Source organism: Primulina tabacum, chromosome 7 (genome assembly GCF_025594145.1).
Source record: "Primulina tabacum isolate GXHZ01 chromosome 7, ASM2559414v2, whole genome shotgun sequence".
In the NCBI taxonomy this organism is placed as follows: domain Eukaryota; kingdom Viridiplantae; phylum Streptophyta; class Magnoliopsida; order Lamiales; family Gesneriaceae; genus Primulina; species Primulina tabacum.
The window spans coordinates 16629071-16651413 of NC_134556.1; the positions used below are offsets into that span (position 1 = coordinate 16629071).

Consider the following 22343-nt stretch of genomic DNA (forward strand, 5'->3'; position numbering starts at 1 on the left):
TTGATATTTTTAGTCAGCTCATTGGTACGTTTTTTCATAACCACTTTTTTCTCTTCAAAAATAAGAACTCCAGCACAATCTTTCGAAATGTTATTCTGGATGGATTTTGTAACAATTTTATTTCCCATGGAGCCATTAGACTCAAACATTCTTTTGCATTTAAACTCATTTGGTAACTTTAATGAGCCTGTAGCACACCGGATGAAAGAAAAATATGTCCAACTTTGAAGGTATCTTTCTTGACCACATTACTGTCTTCCTCTGACAGCAAGTCACCACCTTTTTCTTCTTTATCCTTAGTAACCTTCCTTCAGAACTTCTTCTTCTCTTTAAACGACTCTTCCACTTTCAGCCTTCGTTCCACAGCTTTTTCCCTCAACAAACGTCTTTTTTGGGTTCGAGAAAGAGGCTTTGGAAACTTTGGATATTCCACATGTCTTCATTGTCCGTTGGGGGTTACCATCGGAGGAACAACAAAACGGGATTTATAAATATGATGATCATTCAGGAATGGGGACCCCTGAAGTATCTTTTGGTATGAGTGCGGTCATATCTTCTTTCATCATTCCTGACTTTAGTAGACGAGCTTCCTTCGAGGTAATGGTTCACCGGCCTCTTGGCCATAGATTCCCCATCATACCTTTCATTCATCCCTCTGGAAGGCATATTTTCCCTGCTGTAATGATGATCTTTATCATGAAAAGTTTCTCTTGTTTTGTCTTTAACATCAAATATTATCTTACTAGTTACCTAACACTTCCATCAACATCAGTTTTTTCCTGTGAACGATTGCCTTTTTCCTGTGATGGAGAAATTCCTTCATGTTTCTCAGTACGCTTTGGAGGCTTTGGTCCCACTGGGCGTGCCAATTTGTTTCTCACGAAAACATGCAGGGCATGCCAGGCACGTGATCGTGCCAAATATGGAATGATCTCACTGATGTATTAAGCGTTATGTGTCTCGATTCGACCGTTAGTTCTAATTCTCTCGATATGACTTCAAAGCTAAAAATATAAACTGAGGAATATGGTAAAATTGTAGAGAGAATCCATGAACAATATCAAATTTAATTATGTTGTTTTGAACTCGTGCGAAATTTTTTACAAGAAAGTTGGAGAATATGCCAAAATTTGAAGAAACTAGAATGCTTGAAATTGGAAAATATATAGATAAACTATTGAGAGGAATTGAAGAAGTTTTCCTGCTTCTTTTGTTGAATTTTTGTCGAGTCCCTCTTATGATTCTTTATCTCAGCTTTTGTTCCACTCCACCGAACAATTTGATCATCTTCCACGATCAATCATCGGAGATCGTGGGTCAACTCCTCCCATCGAGGTCTTCAACTGATCCTCTTCCTGAGCTCATCTACTTAGTCTCTTCACATTCTGCGGGCTTCTATTATTAATGGACTTCTAAGATTTGCACTAAATACTTAACATATAACAATTTAGCTCAATAAAAAACTTGAATTCAATTTAAAAATTAATGAATTTGGAATTAAGCCTGAAAAATTTAAAATGCCAACTCATTTACAAGAGCAAGAACATACATTCTTCTACTGAACCATTATATTCACCCGCCAAATTCATCAGTGAACCGGTTCATTAAGCCATTTTCGAATCTTTTTTGTAACACATTTATATTGCAACACAAAATGGAAAATAAACAGATGAAAATCCTACCATAATTCTCTGTAAAAAGTAAATTTAAACTATTAGGTGATCTTTCTTTGTGTATACGAAGCATTATCTATTAAATTAATCTAATCATAGTATACTTCTTTCATTTCAAGAGGAAGGGGTTCAAATAATAGATTAAACTACACACTTAATCCTCGTCTAATGTCTCTTCTTCATCGTCATCATTATTTTCGCCATACCTCCATCCTCCCTTTACTATGTTATCTCGCTCTTCTTCAGTTTCTTCACTATCTTCTTCATCGCACATTTCGTCTTTAACAGACCAAGGTTTTTTTACCACATTCAAGTTGGCAGAAGATGAGGTAGAAGTTTTGCGCTGAGTCACTTTTGAAGGAGGCATCTTCAAACTTGGCTTTTGCCTGCTTTGTTTCAAAACTTTGCCATTGCTACATTTTCCAGTATATGCTTCTTGATCACTCGCTTCATCTATCTCAATTTCAGTATTGGCTTGCGCTTTGTTTTTGTCATTGTCATCCGGAAAATGGTCAGGATGCTCTCGTCTCAAATGAAGATTCAGCTTGTACTCATGGATGTAGGCCTTCTCACACCCTTCATACGGACAAGCATATGGGCGGTCTGATGATGCAGGTCCAGAAGCTCCAGTGTTGGATTTTGAAGTTTTCACTGGTTTTTCTACTGGTGGAGTGTATTTGACAACATCTATACCGTTCTGCGTAAATTGCCAGAGTTCGAACTACTTAAATGTTGCAGCGACAAAATAAATCAAATTTGAAAAGCTTCTAGCATATACATCATATGTAAAGAAGCTTTTCATATCCCTACAAAATCAGAACAATTAACTTCTCAATCCCAACATTGTAACATACAGAAGTTAATAGCGTTCAATGTGAAAAAGGAGAAAGACATGAATGTCTGATGATGCCCCTTATGTTTTTCGAGTTCACAAGACCTTTATCAGAGCATCAACAACCAAAAAGAGGGGTAGTTTAATTTTCGTCCTTTAATAATACCCATCACACTATGAAGTTCACAAGAACCTTAATCTAAGCATGAACAGCAGGGCTTATATAATTTTTGGCCCATTACTTATGCCCCCCAATCCGATTGGGTACTCTAATTCCACTCTAACCAAGATTCTTCTCTCATGTTAGTAAATGGTCTCCCCTCCATTTATCGACTTGGGAAACCAAATATGTTCTGATTTTGGAAAGAGACTATTACCGATCAGGTGGAATCAGGAAAACCAAAATTAAATTAGTGCACACTAAGGGATTCAAAATAAAATTTTACCACTAAATTTTGACTTGTAAAAACATTTTGCCAGCATTCCATGGGATGAAGCTTAGAGTGTGAGAAAACTCATTGTACGGACATTTTCTATATCCAAACTCTAACATAACTCTAGAAGGCTGCAAATTAGTTGATGTTTTACCTAAAAAAATTTAATCATATTTCTGACCAAGTTGCCCAAACAAACCACACCTTGCATTAAGTAAAAAAAATTCCTAATTGCTAATGTCTCATCACTTTGTGATTTTCTTGATATTATTTTTCAGTGACAACGATCTGTATCAAAGTCGGGGAACATTACAAAAGAGCCAAAAATGACTTAACAATAGCAGCTATACGACTCATGTGCTCTCAGTCTATTTCTCTACACAAAGCCACATAAATCTAATGCTTGAATCTTAAAAATGTCTTCCTGCGAATGATCTATAACATACCTCTATTTTAAGAGGAAAAAAGGTAGCCTTTACTCGTTGAATCCAGCAAATCTACACCAATTTGTCTCAGATGCTCAATTAACTTTGTGACTCCTTCAGATGGTTTTGGAAGAAAACGAATAGAGGGCACATAATCTTCTTCAAGCATTATATTGCATTCGTTTCAAAAAATTTATCAAGTATGAAAAACAAGAAAAATGATCTTCAAAGTCGGTCAACCTGCATGTTTATAATATGGATGCCTTGGGCTTTAAATCCTTCACCTCGAACATAACCAATAACTGTTTCATGATGATATAGAACGTACTGACCCAGCAATATCTTAAAAAGGAAATTTTAATGAACTCTGTCTTTTATGATTCTATGCTTGGGCTTCACAGTTTATTAGTATAGTTTTTTAGGTAAAAAATGTAGTTGGATAACTTCATTTTCGGTCCCTCAAGTATGTCATAGCATCAAATCCAGATTTGATCCACTTACAAACTCATCCTCAAGTTACTAAAAGCAAACACATTTGTATCCCATGGCCATTTGTTTTCAACAAAAAGTTAATGACGCCCTGAAATGTTGGTTATTTTCGAATCATTAGGGACCAAAACCAATCTACGTGGAACTAGGATAAACAGAAGTGAGTCTATTAGGTACCAAAAATGAAATTATCCTACAAAATAGCTAAAAGATACAAATCAAAACAAAAAATCAGACCAAGACGTTAAATAAATGTAAGCCAAAACAATCACAAATAAGGAAAGTAATAAAACTTGAAAAGAGATGGAAAATGTATCACCTTCTCGTGATGAGATGAAATGTGATTCTTTAGCTTATACTCATGCGCATATCGTTTTCCACACTCGGGATATGGGCAAAGATGATAGTTCTCCTGCGAATGCGTTTTCATGTGTGACCTTAGATTGAAATCCAGCGAGAATGCCTGAACAGTATTAATTTACAGCATCAGAATCAAGCAAGGTGTAACAGACTACTAGGAAGAGACATTACAATTAAAATTTCTGATCTATGGTATTCTTGAAATATATCAAGGTAGTTGAAGATGGCCACAAATGCATCCATTTGTGTACTATCAATTTGTCTACAGCGAAATGTCACCTTCCTATATTCCTCAAGAATCAGGCTATGCGTCTATGATAGGATTAAGTATTAACTGCTGGCTACTAAGAGGACCCTGGTGCATGCATGTAGATGTGAGGGGGAAGGGTTTTACTCGATATCCTCCTAGAAGGTAATACTCACCTTACCACAGCCTTCATGGGGACACACAAAATCTCTCTCTCCGGTATGAATTAAAAAATGCCTCTTTAGTTTCGAACTATCCAAAAATTTCTGCAAAATATAAATCTATTTAATATGAAAGAAAGACTCACAAATATGCAATGTGGCGGTATAATAAAAATTATGTTGCAACAAAGTTCATATAGTTCATTGTGGAAAACAAAGAGACATGTTACTTTTCCACAGTTCTCATAATGGCAAATATATTGTCTTTCTCCATGAATGTGGGAATGCTTCCTCAAAGCTCCGGCATCAATAAAAGTTTTTCCACAACCCTCGTAGCTACAAAGAAACAAAACTTCTGTCGCCGGTTCAGGTTCGAGTTCTACTGCTTCTGTCTCTTTTGATTTGTCTTTCATTGCCTTTAATGTTGTCTCTAAAAATAGAACTCTTTCATGGGTCAGATTTACCGACTGGCTCACAGTTCAGTATAATTCTTAGACTTTGGATTATGGAAAAGGCAAAATTGACATCAATGTGCAACTCTAAAGCAAAATAAACAATGGAAATCAGCATCACATAATTCAACTGACTGCTACAGTAATTTCTTATTAGAAATTACTTGCATGTCTAATATGCAACTGATATAGCAAAATATGCTTGAGACACGTGAAATTATACTAGTTTGGTACCCAGAAGTATCTTATGAAGAAAGTCCAGATATAAGTTGGTAGCTCCAGAGTTGGTGCTTCCTAAAAGACAACAGCCTAGGTTTAAAGTTCTGCAATAAGACTTTTCAAACGTTTTCCCAAGCATCCTCAGGAAATCGAAAATATAATAGTTGTTAGTGGTAAACTATATCCATTATACAAGCATGCTGTTTAGACGAAAGATTAACTCAATTAATTTAACATGAATGAAATATCCCGAATTAACTGTGCATCAAATCCTCCAATTGAGCATTCATGTTAATATACTTTCATCACACCCAGTAGTAGCAGAACAGCCTACCCATCATCTTTGACAAAGATATTAAACATCCCAGTGCATCCGTCAAAAGTGATGGTTTCATTAACATCTCTATATGAGAACAAAGTTTGCAGGCAGTAGAAGTATTAATTAGATATCTCCTGTCAACATAATAAAATATGCATTAAAAATAAAAGATATTTCCCTCTTTGTAAATGATTCTTCCATTTTTGACTTCAGAGGAATTGTCCACATCAATTATGTCCTCGTTTTCTATTTCCTTCTTTTATTTCATTTGAAGTTCCTTGCATAGTCAGTTTGCAATTAGTGAAAATATATTTATAACTATTACAAAACTATTATCTCGACCATTTTGTTCCTATTTTGATCCTGCCCTGAAATCAAATGTTGTACATTATTTCTCTCATAAGTTTGAATCATATTGAAAAATGTTCAATTGCAAATAACCAAGTACCCTGCAAATCATCCTTAACATGGTAGGCAATAGCTTTAACTTATTTCTTGACCTTTTTGTTTTCTATTTTGATGGCTAGTAGAAGTCAAATCTTGAGCATTATTTCTCTCATTAATAAAGTTTGATCTTAAATTAACAGAGTCACAAATAGTTACATCTTGACCTATTCCATGAAACAATTTTTTTTTATTAATTTGGAATAAAAACGAAAATTAAAGAAATTCATCATCTACATAGTAGAACAGGCAATTGCAACTAACCATTAACCCATTTCAAAACCAAGCACTTCCCACCAGTGGAGACAAGATCCTGAGGCACCCTAGAGAAAAGCAAAGAGATAAAACAAGTTCACTAAAACATTTAATAAAGTATGAAACAAAATGCAAGAGCGATAATGTGGTATATAAATAATTTTAAAAAGCTAAAGGAGATGTTGAAAAAATCAATAAATGCCAATTGAATAACAAATCCTGAATTAAAACTGAAAATTAGACAACTGGATTAAAAAAGCTAAACATTATTTTTCAAATAGAACTAGAAGAAAATTTAAGAATGGATACACTAAATAAAAATTAAAAAGCATTCTTTTCACAGACAAACTTAAAGCAAAAGGCAACCAGTGCCTAATTCCTGACTTTCTGAACAATTTAAAAAGCAGCTAGAACTCACCCGAAAACCCATACTAAGGCACCTTGTTCAAATTATCTGTCGAAATTCACGTCAATAAATCGACAAACCCCTTTTTTCAGTAAATTTTTTATTACAATCATCCTGAAGATGATCGAAAGCCAAGAAAGTCTTTTCTCTGGCCACGATACTTTTGTTTAAGTTCTAGACAAATGATTCTCACGAGGTAACAGGCATTAAAATGCGCCACAACAAGGTAGCAAGGCAAAAGGTACAAACTTAATCATATTAAAGCACATATTCAAAATGAGCACATTGTACAACTTACAGAAAAGATAAAACTGATATAATTATATCACTGACACTCATAACTACTAAGCATTACCCGGATTTCTTCAAACGAATATCAATGCCACACCAGAAACTACACTAAATTTCAACAATCGCGCTTTTTCCTTTCTCAATCATCTTCTTTTCTAGGGGTGGTTGTCGCGTACAGACTCAAACTTGACTGCCAGGGATCTTTATTTTTCCATGATAGCTTAGGGCACTTCCCTTTACAATGCCCAAGGAGGTGCTTACTTCTCTATAAATAGTAGATTTAAAAATCTAACTGATTAGTTTCATTAAATTGTACCCAGTGGATCCTGACAACATGTCTGAATGGAATCTCACAAATCCTGAATGTTTTCATTTCAACTCTATTAAAAATGAAAATAATGACAATTGAACAGTCCTCTGAAAGAAGCGCAATGTTAAGGTTTCGCTGACAAATAAACAAAAAAAGGTGCAAAGATGGGTTTCATTGATGCCACATTTTCCGGTAAATGCCAACTGAAAAAGAAAATAGCTCGTGCTATATTTTATGGTTAATACTGCCTTAAAAGAAAAAACAATGCCCAAGAAGATGAATCCAAACGGTTCATCAGAGTTAAGAACCAATCAGTAAACTCCTTATCAGATACACAATTCTAACCATACAGAAACACTAAGAGGTCAAGAACATCGGAACCCAGCATCATTTGATATAGTACATAAAAAGTAGCGAAAACTAAGGACTTTCTTCCTTACCATTCTCTGAACCATCTGACAGGAGGGGTTCTGGACTTGGTCATGTAGCGCCTGTCGGAGAGATTATGAGCAAAGTGATCATCCATTGCTTCCCTCTTTAACCCGACAGAGCTATTGGTTAATCAATCGAAAATAATCATCATTGGTTGAAAATAGGGTTAGGTTTTGGAGATGGCCACACGAAAAGAAGTTCTATTAATGGAATATCATGATGAAATTGGGGGAGGGAAGACGCAATCCGAAGTTGATTGGGTTGATTGTTTTTTTCGTCCCATCATCTGGAACAAATTTCGTTTTGGTCTTTCTTCTCGAACAAGTTCGAAATCATTAGATAAATCGATCCGGTTTTAATTATTGTTGTGAAAAATTCGATTGAAACGGAACTAAGCAATTTTTGTATAAATTGTTGGATAATGGTTTTCTTGTGTTCAAGAAGTTTTTTCGTAATTAAAGATGATTTGACAATCAAATATTTGTTGGATTTCGTATGATTCAAATATCAACAATAAGATGTTTCGAATTTTTATCATTACTTTCTAAATTAGGGATTTCAAAATCAGATCCAACTCACCAACTTAACATGGTTCAACCCGAAGAAAAAGTCAAATTCAAGAATTTTTACGCCTAGGGGTAAATGGAAATTTTACACCTACAAATTAGTAAACGTCATGGGATCTGATTACTGTTTTATATGTTAAAATGTTTATTTTAAATTTTTATGGATTTTTATGTTTTAATATGGACATTTAAAAGATATGTTGAATGCTTGGTTTAAAAGAAAAATGATATTATTATGCATGCTTTTATAAAGTGATGGAAATACGAAATGTTGAAGGATGAGAAGGGATTGTGACTAATAAAAACACGTTATATGATGATATGTTAATACGTAAAGCCAAAGCTCAGTTGACGGGTGAGAGTGTCACTGATATCCCCGCCACCCAGTACTGTGGTTACATGTAGATTGATCAATCGCCCCAATACGAATACGAAAGTCACAATAAATGATGTGAATTCAACGAAATGAATATGTATATGTTTATGATGAATATGAATATGTTGACGATAATATGAAAATGTTTACGTTTATGCATGTCATGAAAATGTTATTATACGTAAAAGTATTTTCACTGTTGCATATGATTTTATACGTATTATTTGTTATAAAGAATATGTTATGTTGAGCCTTTAAACTCACTAGGTGTGATTGATGTAGGTGAGTTTGATGTTGATGGTAGTGGAGGTCTTGAGGGTTGATCTGTCTGGACTAAAGGTGCACATGACCCGAAGACCAGCGCTTCTAGTTTTCCGCATTCACGTTTATGATTTATGTTAAAGATATTTTACGACATTTTATTTATGCTTTTGAGAGGTTGCTAGTTTTATCTTTATTGCTAATTTAGGATTTGCAAACGAGTGACGATTTTATGATTTAAACTATTTCCTTTAAGTAAACTAGTAGTGGATGTTTCAGTTAATCACTTGGCCGCCCCCCTACTTTCATTTCCTGCAACTTTTTCGAAAAAACCTTCAGCAGCCAAAAAAAAGTTTTCTTCTCATCATTCACGCTGCTACATGTTGGTTTGTATGTTTATGCATGGGAAATCTTTTGATTTATGTTGTGGTAATGTTTTTGCATAGTTGGACATAAAATATGCTTACATCCTTTCACGTAACTCACGTTTTTCTTGACTATGATGTTAGAGTAGGTGCCCGTCGAGCCGAGTGTTGGCCGAGTGTTCACAATGAAACTCTATGTATAAACAATCTTTACTTTAATAATATTTGAAATTATTGTTTTGGCATATCTTTATCTGTATACTCATACTAGTTACATAGATAAAGTCATTGAATATACAAATCGTAGAAAGAATATGAGATGCTCATATGATGAGTATCATGAAACTCATATTTGCAATACTGTATATTCTAAACATGTTCCTAGTCGATTCAGCCGCCGCTAAGAAGGATATAGGCCGCTTGAGTTTGAGACTAGTATCTGCGATGTGAGTACCATGTTTCATTAGTAGGGGACATTGTGATGTCTGAACATCCAGATAGGTGCTCCTTGTAGAGTGCACTGAACAACCCTCCACAAAGGACTTTCCAAGTGGTTCTCACTTATCGAGTGGAAACGTCCTAGTTTATGGTTGTACACCATTAGTTCTTATCACCCGGGAGAACATTGAAACTCTATATGCTAGCATTGCACTTTGACTTGTTTACCGACTCTTATGGGGTCATCAGGTGGCAAGGTTGGGTGTTTTGTCGAAACATATAGAAGTCGATGCATTGTAGTCGGGGATTCACCGCTTACCTTCGGGTATGGATATCCTATTTAATTTCATATATATGTAGTTTGAAATATCTGATAGAGTATGGTGGTAATTAAGAAAGGGGTTTCTTAGATTACACCATCGATGCAACTACGACATGACACATAGTATCGATTCTTTGACAGCTCTCGATATACCAATAATTGTCGAATCGGTCGGGATATATGATTTGAAGGGACCGTACTGTACGCTAACCATAATTGAATGGTTCTTGCAGGTATTATCATTTGATACCTAGGGAATCATGTAAGCGATGCTGCTAGACGTTTAACATGATTGGTTGGGTACTATCAGACTTGAGTTCTGACGTTCTTATTATCAAGGAGTTGATAATTAAGAATGAAGCAATTGAGGTATACTCATATAAGGACATGTTTAGTCCTGAATCACATGGAGATGTCAACCCACAGCTAGTTGTATCATTAAACCATTGAGGGCCACAAAAATGTTAACTTTCTAGATCCCGTTGAGAAGTAAAAATAGTTCAATGTGTTGAACGGCTTATAAAAGATTTTATAAGCGAAAGGAAATTAGAAGTATGCCTTCTATGAGGGGAATGTGACTTTTGACTTGAGGAAGTGTTCCTAAATTAAAAGTTGGCCAAACAAATAATGTATTTGAAAATTGTGATTTTCATAAACATTATTATGGACTAAATGAAATTAATTGAAGTGTTGAATTAATTAAACACTAGTTGACCTAGTAGAGTCCAAATAATTAAATTAATTCAAGTGTTGAATTAATTAAACAACATTGGGCCTTGTAGAACCCAATTAGAAATAATATTCAACTAGTGGGCTTGAGTAAAATCAAGTAATATTTAATTGGTCTCAATTTATTTGAGACAATTAAATTAAAGTCCATGGCCTTTGTAATTGTTACAAGCCCAAATAGAATTGCATGCTTGGGAGGTGAAAGGTTGGAGATAATTTTTTGAGTTAATGGGCATGCATACCTTTGGGACTCACTTAACTTTTTCCAAAACAAGAAAAATGTCTTCCCTTCTCTCCTTGCACACACCTTGGCCGAAATTTTCATGTTATTCTCCCTCATTTTTGCTTCTTCAATTGTTGAAAATTGCATACACTTCTCAAAGAAAAATTCTCTAATTTTTCTACTGCAAAATTAGAGGGGATCTTCTTTGTTGGTAGTGGGCTTAATTTTTGAGCAAGGAGTGCTCAAATGAGGCTTGAAGATTTGTCTTGCCATTGAAGAGCTAAGTTGTTTACAACTTAGTAGGAGCCATCATCAAACTTTTATGATGGATAGGTAAAATTCTAAAACACCCTATGTATGACATTTTGTGTTTTATTATATTTGCTACAAACTATAGTGTTTAGTGTGCTCGGTTCTTGTATGAAAATAATTTTTGAAACTTTCGTTGCGCAAGCAAGCACCTTAAACGATCCCCTTTCAAGTCGTATCAGATCTATGGTTACTATTTTCTTTAGCATATACATGATATTATATTGAGGTCAATTTCTAACCACATGAGACAATCAAAACAACAAATCGAAGGCCGGTTTTTGGGCGACTTTTGGGCAGCTTGGGCTGCCCGAAACGGACAGCAAGGGCAGCCCAAGGGGCTGCCTGAACAGCCCTTCATTTTTTAAAAAAAAAAATTTTGTGTGCAAGTTGGCCGGAATCCGACGACGACGATGACGACCAGGGTTTCCAAAAGTGATTTGGAATATCAAAGTGTCATAGGCCTTGAGGTTATTGGGCCATTAGATGGCTAATACAATTTGTGAATTTACATGGGCCGAAATGTTTTTGGTGAAAATGATTTTTTGGGCCCTTAAATTTAAATTTACAAAAGTTGTACATATTTTCTCATGAAATAAATAATTGAAGTTGGACTTTAATTATTTATAGTAAATGGTGATTTACCAGAAATTCGGTTATAAATAAATTAATTAGAAAGTAGACAAAGGAGTTTGTATACTTTGTTAGTTTAGTTTATAATCGTGGCGGTTAGTGATTGGATTAAGATATATAATTTTAGATCAATTAATTATTGTGATAATTAATTGATGGTGTATGATATGTGATATTATGCATGAAGGATGATCAAAAGCCCAAGCCCAATTTGCTAGGTGTATGCTAGGATATTTTGTGTTGAATGATTGTAATAATTATCAATTTATAAAGTGGACTTGGTTTATGGCCCGTTACCACCCCATGAGATGTATCCCTATTTACCATGGATATTTATTTGTAAATATTAGTATAGTGGAAGATCAAGATTGGAAGATGGTGGCCTTGATGATTATGAAGATCGAAGACATGTAAATATTGGAAGCTTATGTAAAAGTTGCATTTGCATCCCATGCATTTCCCTAGGATTGGACCTAGGCCCGTGCTTAGCTCACACGGGCCATTAGTTTTGGGACGATTGATCATCCTTGTTTAGTTTACTGTTTATAATATATGCATGATATGTTATAAATAATGAGTATGTGCGTTATTATTATGATAATAACAAAGTTGCATGAATCCAGCAAACATACGATCAAACATGGCGAGCTTTTAATAAAATTAATGATGAGACCTTTCAAAATTAAAAACCCTCATTTTGAATAAGATTCAAAATTGATATCAAGCCCGAAAAGAGGAATTTTAAAGTTTTTTATAATTTCCATGTCTTCCATCGACAATAAATGCATGATGAACGCTACCTGTGTTTGGGGCTCGGCTCATATTATTGGGAGGGCCCTGGAAACCAGAAAACTGTGACATCTATTGACATGGTGATGTGAACTACGTGGAACTTCCATGATTTTGGCTCATATTATTGGGGGAACTCATGGCGACCGTCCATTAAGGTTCAACATCGATGGGTAAGGCTTGACACGTAAAGATGAACGACGTCATATTATTGGGTCCTAATCAAACGTGAGACAAAAGTTTACGTAGAGGGTTGCATGGAGATGCAATTGGATACTACCTTTTAGGAATTATTATTGGCTGATATTATTCGGGATCATAATTTGCTAATTGGACCTTACGTACCTGCTGAGGAAAGGAGTTTCCCGTTTTCACTAGAGGGTAGTGAAAAATATCAAAACAGTGGGAGCGAAAATTTATGAATTAAAAGTCCATACTTCATATCTTACTAAATATTTTAAAATAGTCATTAACATTTATCTGTTTTACTTTTCAGTACTTTTTGACAATGTCTTCGATTCGCAATCCGCTATCTGTAATACTCGACAAACACGTATTAACCGGACCTAATTACCTATATTGGCTAAAAAATATGAAAATCGTCTTGAATTCGGAAAGGATAGTATATACACTTACTGAGTCGCCCCCTGTTGAGGCTCCGATTGACTGCACTCCTGAGGAATTGCAGACTTACAAGGAATGGTGTGACCATGACTTGAAAGTCAAGTGTTATATGCAAGCTTCTATGAATGATAAGAAGTCGGTTCTTTATGTGGGTTCTTCATCTGGTACGGAGATTGGTCCACATGGGAAAGGAAAGAAGCGTTCTGTCCAACGTCCCAAGAAGAACATGCCCTTGAAGAGGCAAGCTCCGAATCTCGTTGTGGCAGCCACACCAGTAAAGGCTGACAAAACTGCTGATGTTTGTCATCACTGCAAGAAGCCTGAACATTGGAGGCGTAACTGCAAAGAATATCTTGCCCAGAAGGGTTCTGGAAATGGTATGTTCTATATTGAAGTAAACATTTCAATTAACTCTACTTCTTGGGTATCTGTGGCTCACATCTCTGTAATGATTTACAGGTGATGGGAAGAAGTAGGGGACTTAGGGAATGTGAAACCTTCTTGAGGATGGGCAATGGAGCAAGAGTTGCTGCCAAGGCCGTAGGAGATATTTACTTATTGTTGAACAATGATTTTAAGTTGATTTTAGGAGATGTTTTGTTTGTACCGGATTTGGCGAAAAACATTGTTTCCATTTCTATGCTTGATAAAGATGGATATTCTTGTTTGTTTAGCAAAGATGTTTGCAACATTTACAAGAATGAATGTTTGATTGGTACTGAAGAACTTGAAAACGATCTCTATAACTTAAAATTGAAAGATATTCCACTAAACAATGGCCAAGCAATAACAACAACAAATAAAAGAAAACAAGATACTCTAAATTCGGCACAATTATGGCATGCTCGATTAGGACATATTTCCCTAAGAAGGATGAACAAGCTAGTGGGAGTAGGCATGTTTGATATGTCTGATATTAATTCTCTCACGACTTGTGAATCCTGTCTGAAAGGAAAGATGACCAAAATTCCCTTTAAGGGCCATGTGGAGTGAGCCAAAAGGTTATTGGATTTGATCCATACCGATGTGTGCGGTCCGCTTAGCATCACCACTAAGCATGGACATGCCTACTTCATCACCTTTACCGATGACTTTTCGAGGTATGGGTATGTGTATTTGATGAAATACAAGTCTGAAGCCTTTGAAAGGTTCAAAGAATTCAGAAGTGAAGTAGAGAAATAGTTGGGACGAAGCATCAAGTCACTTCGATCGGATCGAGGTGGTGAGTACTTGAGTGCCGAGTTCCAAGAGTATCTTAAGGAGAATGAGATTCTCTCGCAGTGGAATCCGCCTGCTACACCACAGTTGAATGGTGTTTCGAAGCGTCGTAACCGAACTTTGATGGACATGGTTAGGTCTATGATGGGGTTCACGGAGTTGCCGCCATCCTTTTAGGGATATGCGCTTGAGACAGCGGCACTGTTGTTGAACAATGTCCATTCAAAGGCAGTTGAAAAGACACCATATGAGATATGGATGGGTAAGCCTCCCAAATATTCTTATCTTAGAATATGAGAATGCCCTGCTTATGTGAAGCAGGCAGTGGAAGATAAATTGGATAGTCGATCCATTTTATGTTACTTTGTGGGATATCCAAGGAATTCAGTTGGATATTATTTCTATCATCCCAAAGAAACCAAGGTGTTTGTTTCTAGGAATGCAACATTTTTGGAAAAGAAATTTCTATTGGGTAGAGAAAACGGGAGATGATAGAACTCGAAGAGGTTCGAGAGACATCCAAAATTGAAGAACCCACACCCGAAGAGCCAAGAGAGGAGATTCAAGCTCCTAGAAGATCCGAGAGAGTCTCGAGACCACCTATGAGGTATGGTCTGCTTCTTGAAGAGGGCCGTGATGAGCCTAACCATGGATGTGATCCAAGGACCTTCAAGGAAGCGTTATCTGATGTCGATTCATCCAAATGACTTGAAGCAATGGAATCTGAGATGAATTCCATGCATTCGAACCAAGTGTGGAATCTTGTGGATCCACCTGAGGAAACTGTTCCCATAGGGTGTAAATTGATTTACAAGAGGAAACATGGGGCGGATGGGAAGGTATTGACCTTCAAGGCGCGATTGGTGGCAAAAGGATATACTAAAAGACAAGGAGTTGACTTTGAGGAAACCTTTTCTCCAGTTGCAATGTTCAAGTCTATAAGGATATTTTTATCCATAGCTGCATGATATGACTATGAGATATGACAGATGGATGTCAAGACAGCCTTTCTTAATGGGGATATTAAGGAAGAGATTTACATGTCTCAACCTGAAAGGTTTACATCTATCGGAAGTGAGCATATGGTATGCAAACTTTAGAGATCTATTTATGGTCTAAAGTAGGCATCTAGGAGTTAGAACCTCAGATTTGATAGTCCAATCAAAGAGTTTGGTTTTACTAAGAATCCTGAGGAATCCTGTGTGTATAAGAAGGTCAGTGGGAGTGCTTTGAAATTCCTGGTGCTTTATGTTGATGGCATTCTACTCACTGGAAATGATGTAGGGATGTTGCAATCAAATAAAATATGGTTAGCGAGTAAGTTCTCGATGCAGGACTTGGGTGAAGCATCTTTTATATTGGGAATACAAATCTATAGAGATAGATCGAGAAGATTGCTTGGTCTCACCGAGTCCACATACATTGATACCATCGTGAAACGGTTCTCGATGGATGAGTCCAAGAGAGGACATCTACCAATGTGTCATGGCGTGTCCCTATCCAAGTCTATGTCTCCCAAGACTGATGCAGAGATAGCGGCGATGACACGCATTCCGTATTCATCTGCGATTGGTAGCATCATGTATGGGATGATATCTACACGTCCTGACGTGGCTTTCGCACTAAGTGTAGTGAGTAGATATCAATCGAACCCTAGACTTCCACACTGGAAAGCTGTGAAAGACATCCTCAAGTATTTGAGAAAGACCAACAAGTTGTTCTTGGTCTATGCGGGTGGAGAATTGAAATTGGAAGGCTATACCGACTCTAGCTTCCAAAGCAATATCGATGACTCGAAGTCAACCTCTGGGTTCGTATTCATGCTCAATGGTGCTGCTGTCTCTTGGAAGAGTTCCAAGCAAGACAGTACTGCGGATTCCATCACTGAGGCCGAATACATTGTTGCATCAGATGTAGCAAAGGAGGCTGTTTGGATAAAGAATTTCGTCCAAGAGTTGGGCGTCATTCCTAATGGAGTTGCTCCTATCCTGATGTTTTTTGACAATACGGGAGCTATAGCTCAAGCAAAGGAGCCAATGTCTCATTAGAAATCCAAACACGTATTGAGAAAGTACCACATCCTCCGAGAGATTTTGGAACGAGGAGAAGTATCGATTGACAAAGTCGGCTCCACAGATAATGTTGCTGATCCACTAACTAAGCCTTTACCTGGACCATTATTCGAGAAACATCGCGAATCGATGGGTTTGAAGCGTATGGATAGTTGGATCTAGTGCAAGTGGGAGATTGTTAGAGTAGGTGGACCGTCGAGCCAAGTGTTGGCCGAGTGTTCACAATGAAACTTTATATATAAACAATCTTTATTTTAAAAATATTTGAAATTATTTTTTTGTCACATCTTTATCTGTATACTAATGCTAGTTGCATAGATAAAGTCCTTGAATATACAAATAGTAGAAAGAATATGACATGCTCATATGATAAGTATCATGAAACTCATATTTGCAATACTGTATATTCTAAACAGTTCCTAGTCGATTCAGCCGCCACTAAGAAGGATATAGGCTGTGTGAGAACCCGAGATTTTACGATCCGAATCAAATCAAGTAAGTAATATATACATGGAATTTAACTCAAACTAAGCTCAAAAATGTTTGTTCTAACTAAATAACTTGAATGATTACTTAGATTTTTACTAAACTTAACTCGAGGAAGCAACTTCAAAGCTCGGGGATTAGCTCAACCAGAAGTCAAGCTACAAGTAACCACATCCATCGAAGTATTGTCACGGGAGGAGTAAAACCCCAGCTCAAGGACTCGATCTTTCAGCTCAAAGCAGCTCAACCAAGTTTGTCCTAAAAAGGCCAAAAAGGGAGCTATAAGTTTAGCTAAGGTTTGGACAAATTAAATATGCAAGAAATAATCAATGAAAGAGCTAAGGGTTAAGACAAACTTAATTTGCATGGGAGTTTGGATAATCACCCTAGAACTTGAAGAATGCATGGGAGTTTGGGTAATCATCCTAGAACTTGAGGAATACATGAGTCTTTGAACCAAAATAATGAGCAATCAAGCTTTTCTTGTTGACCAAGATTTCGGCCATGATGGGGCTAGGTGAAAAGGGTTTTTCTTGCCTATAAATACTACATGCTAGACTTCAAAACTACACCAAAAGCTCCCCCTTCACTCTCCAAGTTTCTGCCCTCTCTCCCTCTCCCTAAATAAATCGGCCGAACTCAAGGAAAAGGAAGAGAAGATTTCATGCAGTCCAGTGCGGAAATCTTACAGTCGAAGTACTGTCTGATTGAAGACTGCAATTGCTAAAGTTGCGCCGAGGTGCTGCCCGATTTTTGGAAGAAAGCTTTGAACAAAATTACAGTAAGTGGGCTTTTGTTATATATTCGTTTGTATTTTAAAACTTGAATATATATTATGACATGCATGATTGTGTGTCTCCATTTTCGAAAATATGAAGTCTGTCCGTTTAGAATTTCGACCGATTATATGCTCAGTCTGTTATTCGAAATTCTTTGGTTCCGCTGAATCCGTCTGAAACTCTGATATCTGAAAACTCTGATACGTTCTGTCTGGTAAACTCTGAATTCTGTGTTGCACGATTACGATTCGAATTTGAAATGGGACGAGAATTGTAATTCTGTCTGGCCCCCATTATTGGGTATAAAACCATGTTCTGTTCTGGCCCCCATTGGTGGGTATAAAACCATGTTCTGTCTGGCCCCCATCGATTGGTATAAAACCGTGTTCTGGCCTCACCCCTTAGAGGACTAACATATTGGGGACAATTTGACCATGGAAATGAGATGAGTAACAGTGTTCTGTCTGTTCTGATATGTTCTGTTCTGAATTGAGTTAATCGGTTTCTGAATTGTTCTGAATCATCTGATGAATTCTGTCATTTATTCTATTTGTCTATGTCCTGATAAGTTAAGAATATTAAGTTTCGAAAATCTGTTAAAAGAACGTTTTAAGAAAACTAAGTTCTATATGTATCTTTGGAATCGATCGACCCCCACTTGCTGAGTGTTTTCCAAAACACTCACCCCTTACAAATTTCAGATAAAAATGATGAGCAACTGGATGAGGAAGAGCAAGATGCTTTCTGGGGTTGGTGAACTGGAGATCAAGATCAGAACTCAAGATTTTACTTTTCTTTCGTTTCCGCTATTTGAAACTCTGATGTATTTTATTCTATTGTCATTGTAAGACAATACTTTATTTATGAAAAAGACTGGTTTGATTTGATACGAGGCTTTATTGTTTTCAATTTAATTGTTAAACAATGCCGGATGTCACCGATGCTTCGGACTCGGGGCGTGACAGGCTGCTCGAGTTTGAGACTAGTATCTGCGATGTGAGTACCATGTTTCATTGGTAGGGGACATTGTGATGTCTTAACATGCAGATAGGTGCTCCTTGTAGAGTGCACTGAACAACCCTCCATAAAGAACTTTCCAAGTGGTTCTCACTTATCGAGTGGAAACGTCATAGTTTATAACCGTACACCATTAGTCCTTATCATCCGGGACAACATTGAGACTCTATCTGCTAGCATTGCATTTTGACTTGTTTATCGACTCTTATGGGGTCATCAGGTGGCAAGGTTGGGTGTTTTGTCGAAACATATAGGAGTCGGTGCATTGTAGTCGGGGATTCACCGCTTACCTTCGAGTATGGATATCCTATGTGATCTCATGTATATGTAGTTTGAAATCTTTGATCAGAGTATGGTGGTAATTGAGAAAGGGGTTTCTTAGATTACACCATCGATGCAACTACGACATGACACATAGTATCGATTCTTTGACAGCTCTCGATATACCAATAATTGTCGAATCGGTCGGGATATATGATTTGAAGGGACCGTACTGTACGCTAACCATAATTGAATGGTTCTTGCAGGCACTATCATTTGATACTTAGGGAATCATGTAAGCGATGCTGCTAGGAATTTAACATGATTGATTGAGTACTATCAGACTTGAATTCTGACGTTCTTATTATCAAGGAGTTGATAATCAAGAATGGAGCAATTGGTGTATGCTCATATAAGGACATGTTTAGTCCCGAATCACATGGAGATGTGAACCAACGGCTAGTTGTATCAAAAAACCATTGAGGGCCACACAAGTGCAAACTTTCTAGATCCCGTTGAGAAATAATAATAGTTCAATGTGTTGAACGGCTTATAAAGGAGTTTATAAGCGAAAGAAAAATTAGAAGTATGACTTCTATGAGGGGAATGTGACTTTTGACTTGAAGAAGTGTTCCTAAATTAAAAGTTAGCCAAACAAATGATGTATTTGAAAATTGTGATTTTCATAAACATTATTATGGACTAAATGAATTAGTGTTGAATTAATTAAACACTAGTAGACTTAGTAGAGTACAAATAATTAAATTAATTCCAGTGTTGAATTAATTAAACAACATTGGGCCTTGTAAAGCTCAATTAGAAATAATTATTCAACTAGTGAGCTTGAGTAAAATCAGGTAAGGTTTAACTGGTCTCAAATTTGTTTGAGACAATTAAATTAAAGTTCATGGTCTTTGTAATTGTTACAAGCCCAAATAGAATTGCATGTTTGGGAGGTGAAAGGTTGGAGACAACTTTTTGAGTCAATGGGCATGCATGCCTTTGGGACTCACTTAACTTTTTACAAAACCAAGAAAAATGTCTTCCCTTCTCTCCTTGCACACACCTTGGCCGAAATTTTCATGTTATTCTCCCTCATTTTTGCTTCTTCAATTGTTGAAAATTGCATACACTTCTCAAAGAAAAATCATCTAATTTTTCTAGTGCAAAATTAAAGGGGATCTTCCTTGTTGGTGGTGGGCTTAATTTTTGAGCAAGGAGTGCTCAAAGGAGGCTTGAAGATTTGTCTTGCCATTGAAGAGCTAAGTTGGAGCCATCATCAATCTTTTAAGATTAATAGGTAAAATTCTAAAACACTATATGTATGACATTTTGTGTTTTATTGTATTTGCTACACACTATAGTGTTTAGGGTGCTCGGTTCTTGTATGAAAATAATTTTTGAAACTTCCGTTGCGCAAGCAAGCACCTTAAACGATTCTTTTTCATATGATGCAAGGGGCTGCTATGGCCGTGGGTTAAGGGGATGTACACGTTGCGAGATAGGGTGTCATGGTGCTGGAATCATGAACGGGTCAAGCTTAGGAGGAAACCGATGGGCCTTTGGTGTTCGGGTTAGGTTGGGGAATCGATCGAACGTTACGGTGAGGCCAGTGGTATAAGGGACGTGGAGTATATCTTGGTGGGTCTGAGTCACGGCCTAGGGCAGCTCGTGCACGGCTGATCTCGGGCTAGGAGAAGATCGAGGTCGATAATGCTGATTAGAGTTCGACTTTGGTGTTTTCAGGGGAAAGAATGTGCAACCGCATGCATGGGGCTATGGGCGTGGTTTGGTCTGTCCAGGAGAGGTCCTTTGATCTGGTCACGACCATAGGGTGGTCTTGTTCGGGGCTGGTCCAGTCTAGGGTGGGCTAGGTTCGATAAGTCCAAGGTTCGGTACTAGGGTTTTGGTAAGTAGATGCGTCGAGTTTTTCCTTCAGCCACTTGGAAATTTTGAGGGTTGTTGGTGGTCTGAATTAGGTGATTTAACGGTGGATCATGTGTAAATAAGTCATGGTTTAAGTTTAGGAAAGTTTGGTTAAGTTTCGGGTTGATTCGGGTTAAAACCGGGACCCAGTTCAAGTTTTAAAACAAACCGTAGAAGTTATGAAATGGGCTCGAGGTTATGTCTAGAAAATGTTTGTTAATATGTTTTGAGGTGTTTTAGGGAGTTTGGTTGGCTTCGAGTCGAAATTTTGAGGTCCAGGAGTAAAACGGTCGATTAGGGTTTCCAGGGGCAAAATGGTCATTTTGCACTGGGTCGAGTTAGCAGTCCTGGCAGCTCCGTGATCACAAAATTACATTTTTTTAATTAACATGTTATCATGAACATGATGTTTTATGGAAATTATGAAAAATACGTCGCATGCTTGATTTTAAGAAAAATTTACGTATATGCATGATTTTTATAAGTGATGAATATGATGACATGTTTTGAAGAATGAGAGTTGATTGTGACTAATACGAACACAATAATATGATGACATGTAAGGCCAAGCTGAGTGGACCAAGTCAAAGTGGTTGAAGCCAGTCGAGTGTTTAACTAAGTCATAACTCCGAAAGATATATGATGTAGACAAAGTGGTTGAACCATTTTCGAAAATTCTCCTTAAAATATACCATATATTAAATAATTATTTAATAAAAATATTTTTCCTTATATGGTTCCCGGTCTCCATTCCTCGATCGCGTTTCGAATCATCTTTAAAACACAGTTTTATGCATTCTAGTAGAAAATCATATTTTAAACATGTAAACATGTCTACCATATTTAATTAATGCAATTAAAATAAATTGATTAAAATACATAACAAATTTGATAATTTGCATGCATGTGGCTCACGTGGACCTTCAAATTTTCGAGACGTTACATAGGATTTCAGGGGCAAAATGATCATTTTGTACCTGAATTATGTTAGCGGTCCTGGCAATGTCCTGATAACTTAAAGTTTATTTTTTAAAACGTTTATTTTAAATGAATATGAATTTTTATGTAAAATGTTAAAAAATACGTTGTGTGCTTGGTTTCAAGAAAATGTTATATTCCTGAATTTTTATAAGTAATGGATATGATAAAATGTTTTGAAAGATGTGATTTGATTTTGAATAATACAAATACGAATACGAA

The 22343-nt window shown here is 36.6% G+C and overlaps 1 protein-coding gene across 6 annotated transcripts; it reads right to left on the reverse strand.

The window, feature by feature from the left end:
- Positions 1-1680: 1680 nt before the first annotated feature.
- On the reverse strand, positions 1681-8103 carry LOC142551158 (zinc finger transcription factor YY1-like). 6 transcript variants are annotated; one of them, XM_075660224.1, is made up of 7 exons: positions 7758-8100; positions 6320-6378; positions 5308-5367; positions 4852-5051; positions 4637-4726; positions 4173-4316; positions 1683-2370 (listed from the first exon to the last, which is right to left on the reverse strand). In XM_075660224.1, the coding sequence occupies exons 1-7, from the start codon at positions 7841-7843 to the stop codon at positions 1828-1830; spliced, it is 1182 nt and encodes a 393-aa protein (XP_075516339.1). In that variant the 5' UTR covers positions 7844-8100; the 3' UTR covers positions 1683-1827. The 6 variants fall into 6 exon arrangements, with proteins under 6 accessions (XP_075516341.1, XP_075516339.1, XP_075516344.1 ...); XM_075660229.1 differs by having other exon boundaries at positions 1685-2370; positions 5308-5396; positions 7758-7810; XM_075660227.1 differs by having other exon boundaries at positions 1685-2370; positions 5242-5396; positions 7758-7810.
- Between the last annotated feature and the right edge of the window lie 14240 nt (positions 8104-22343).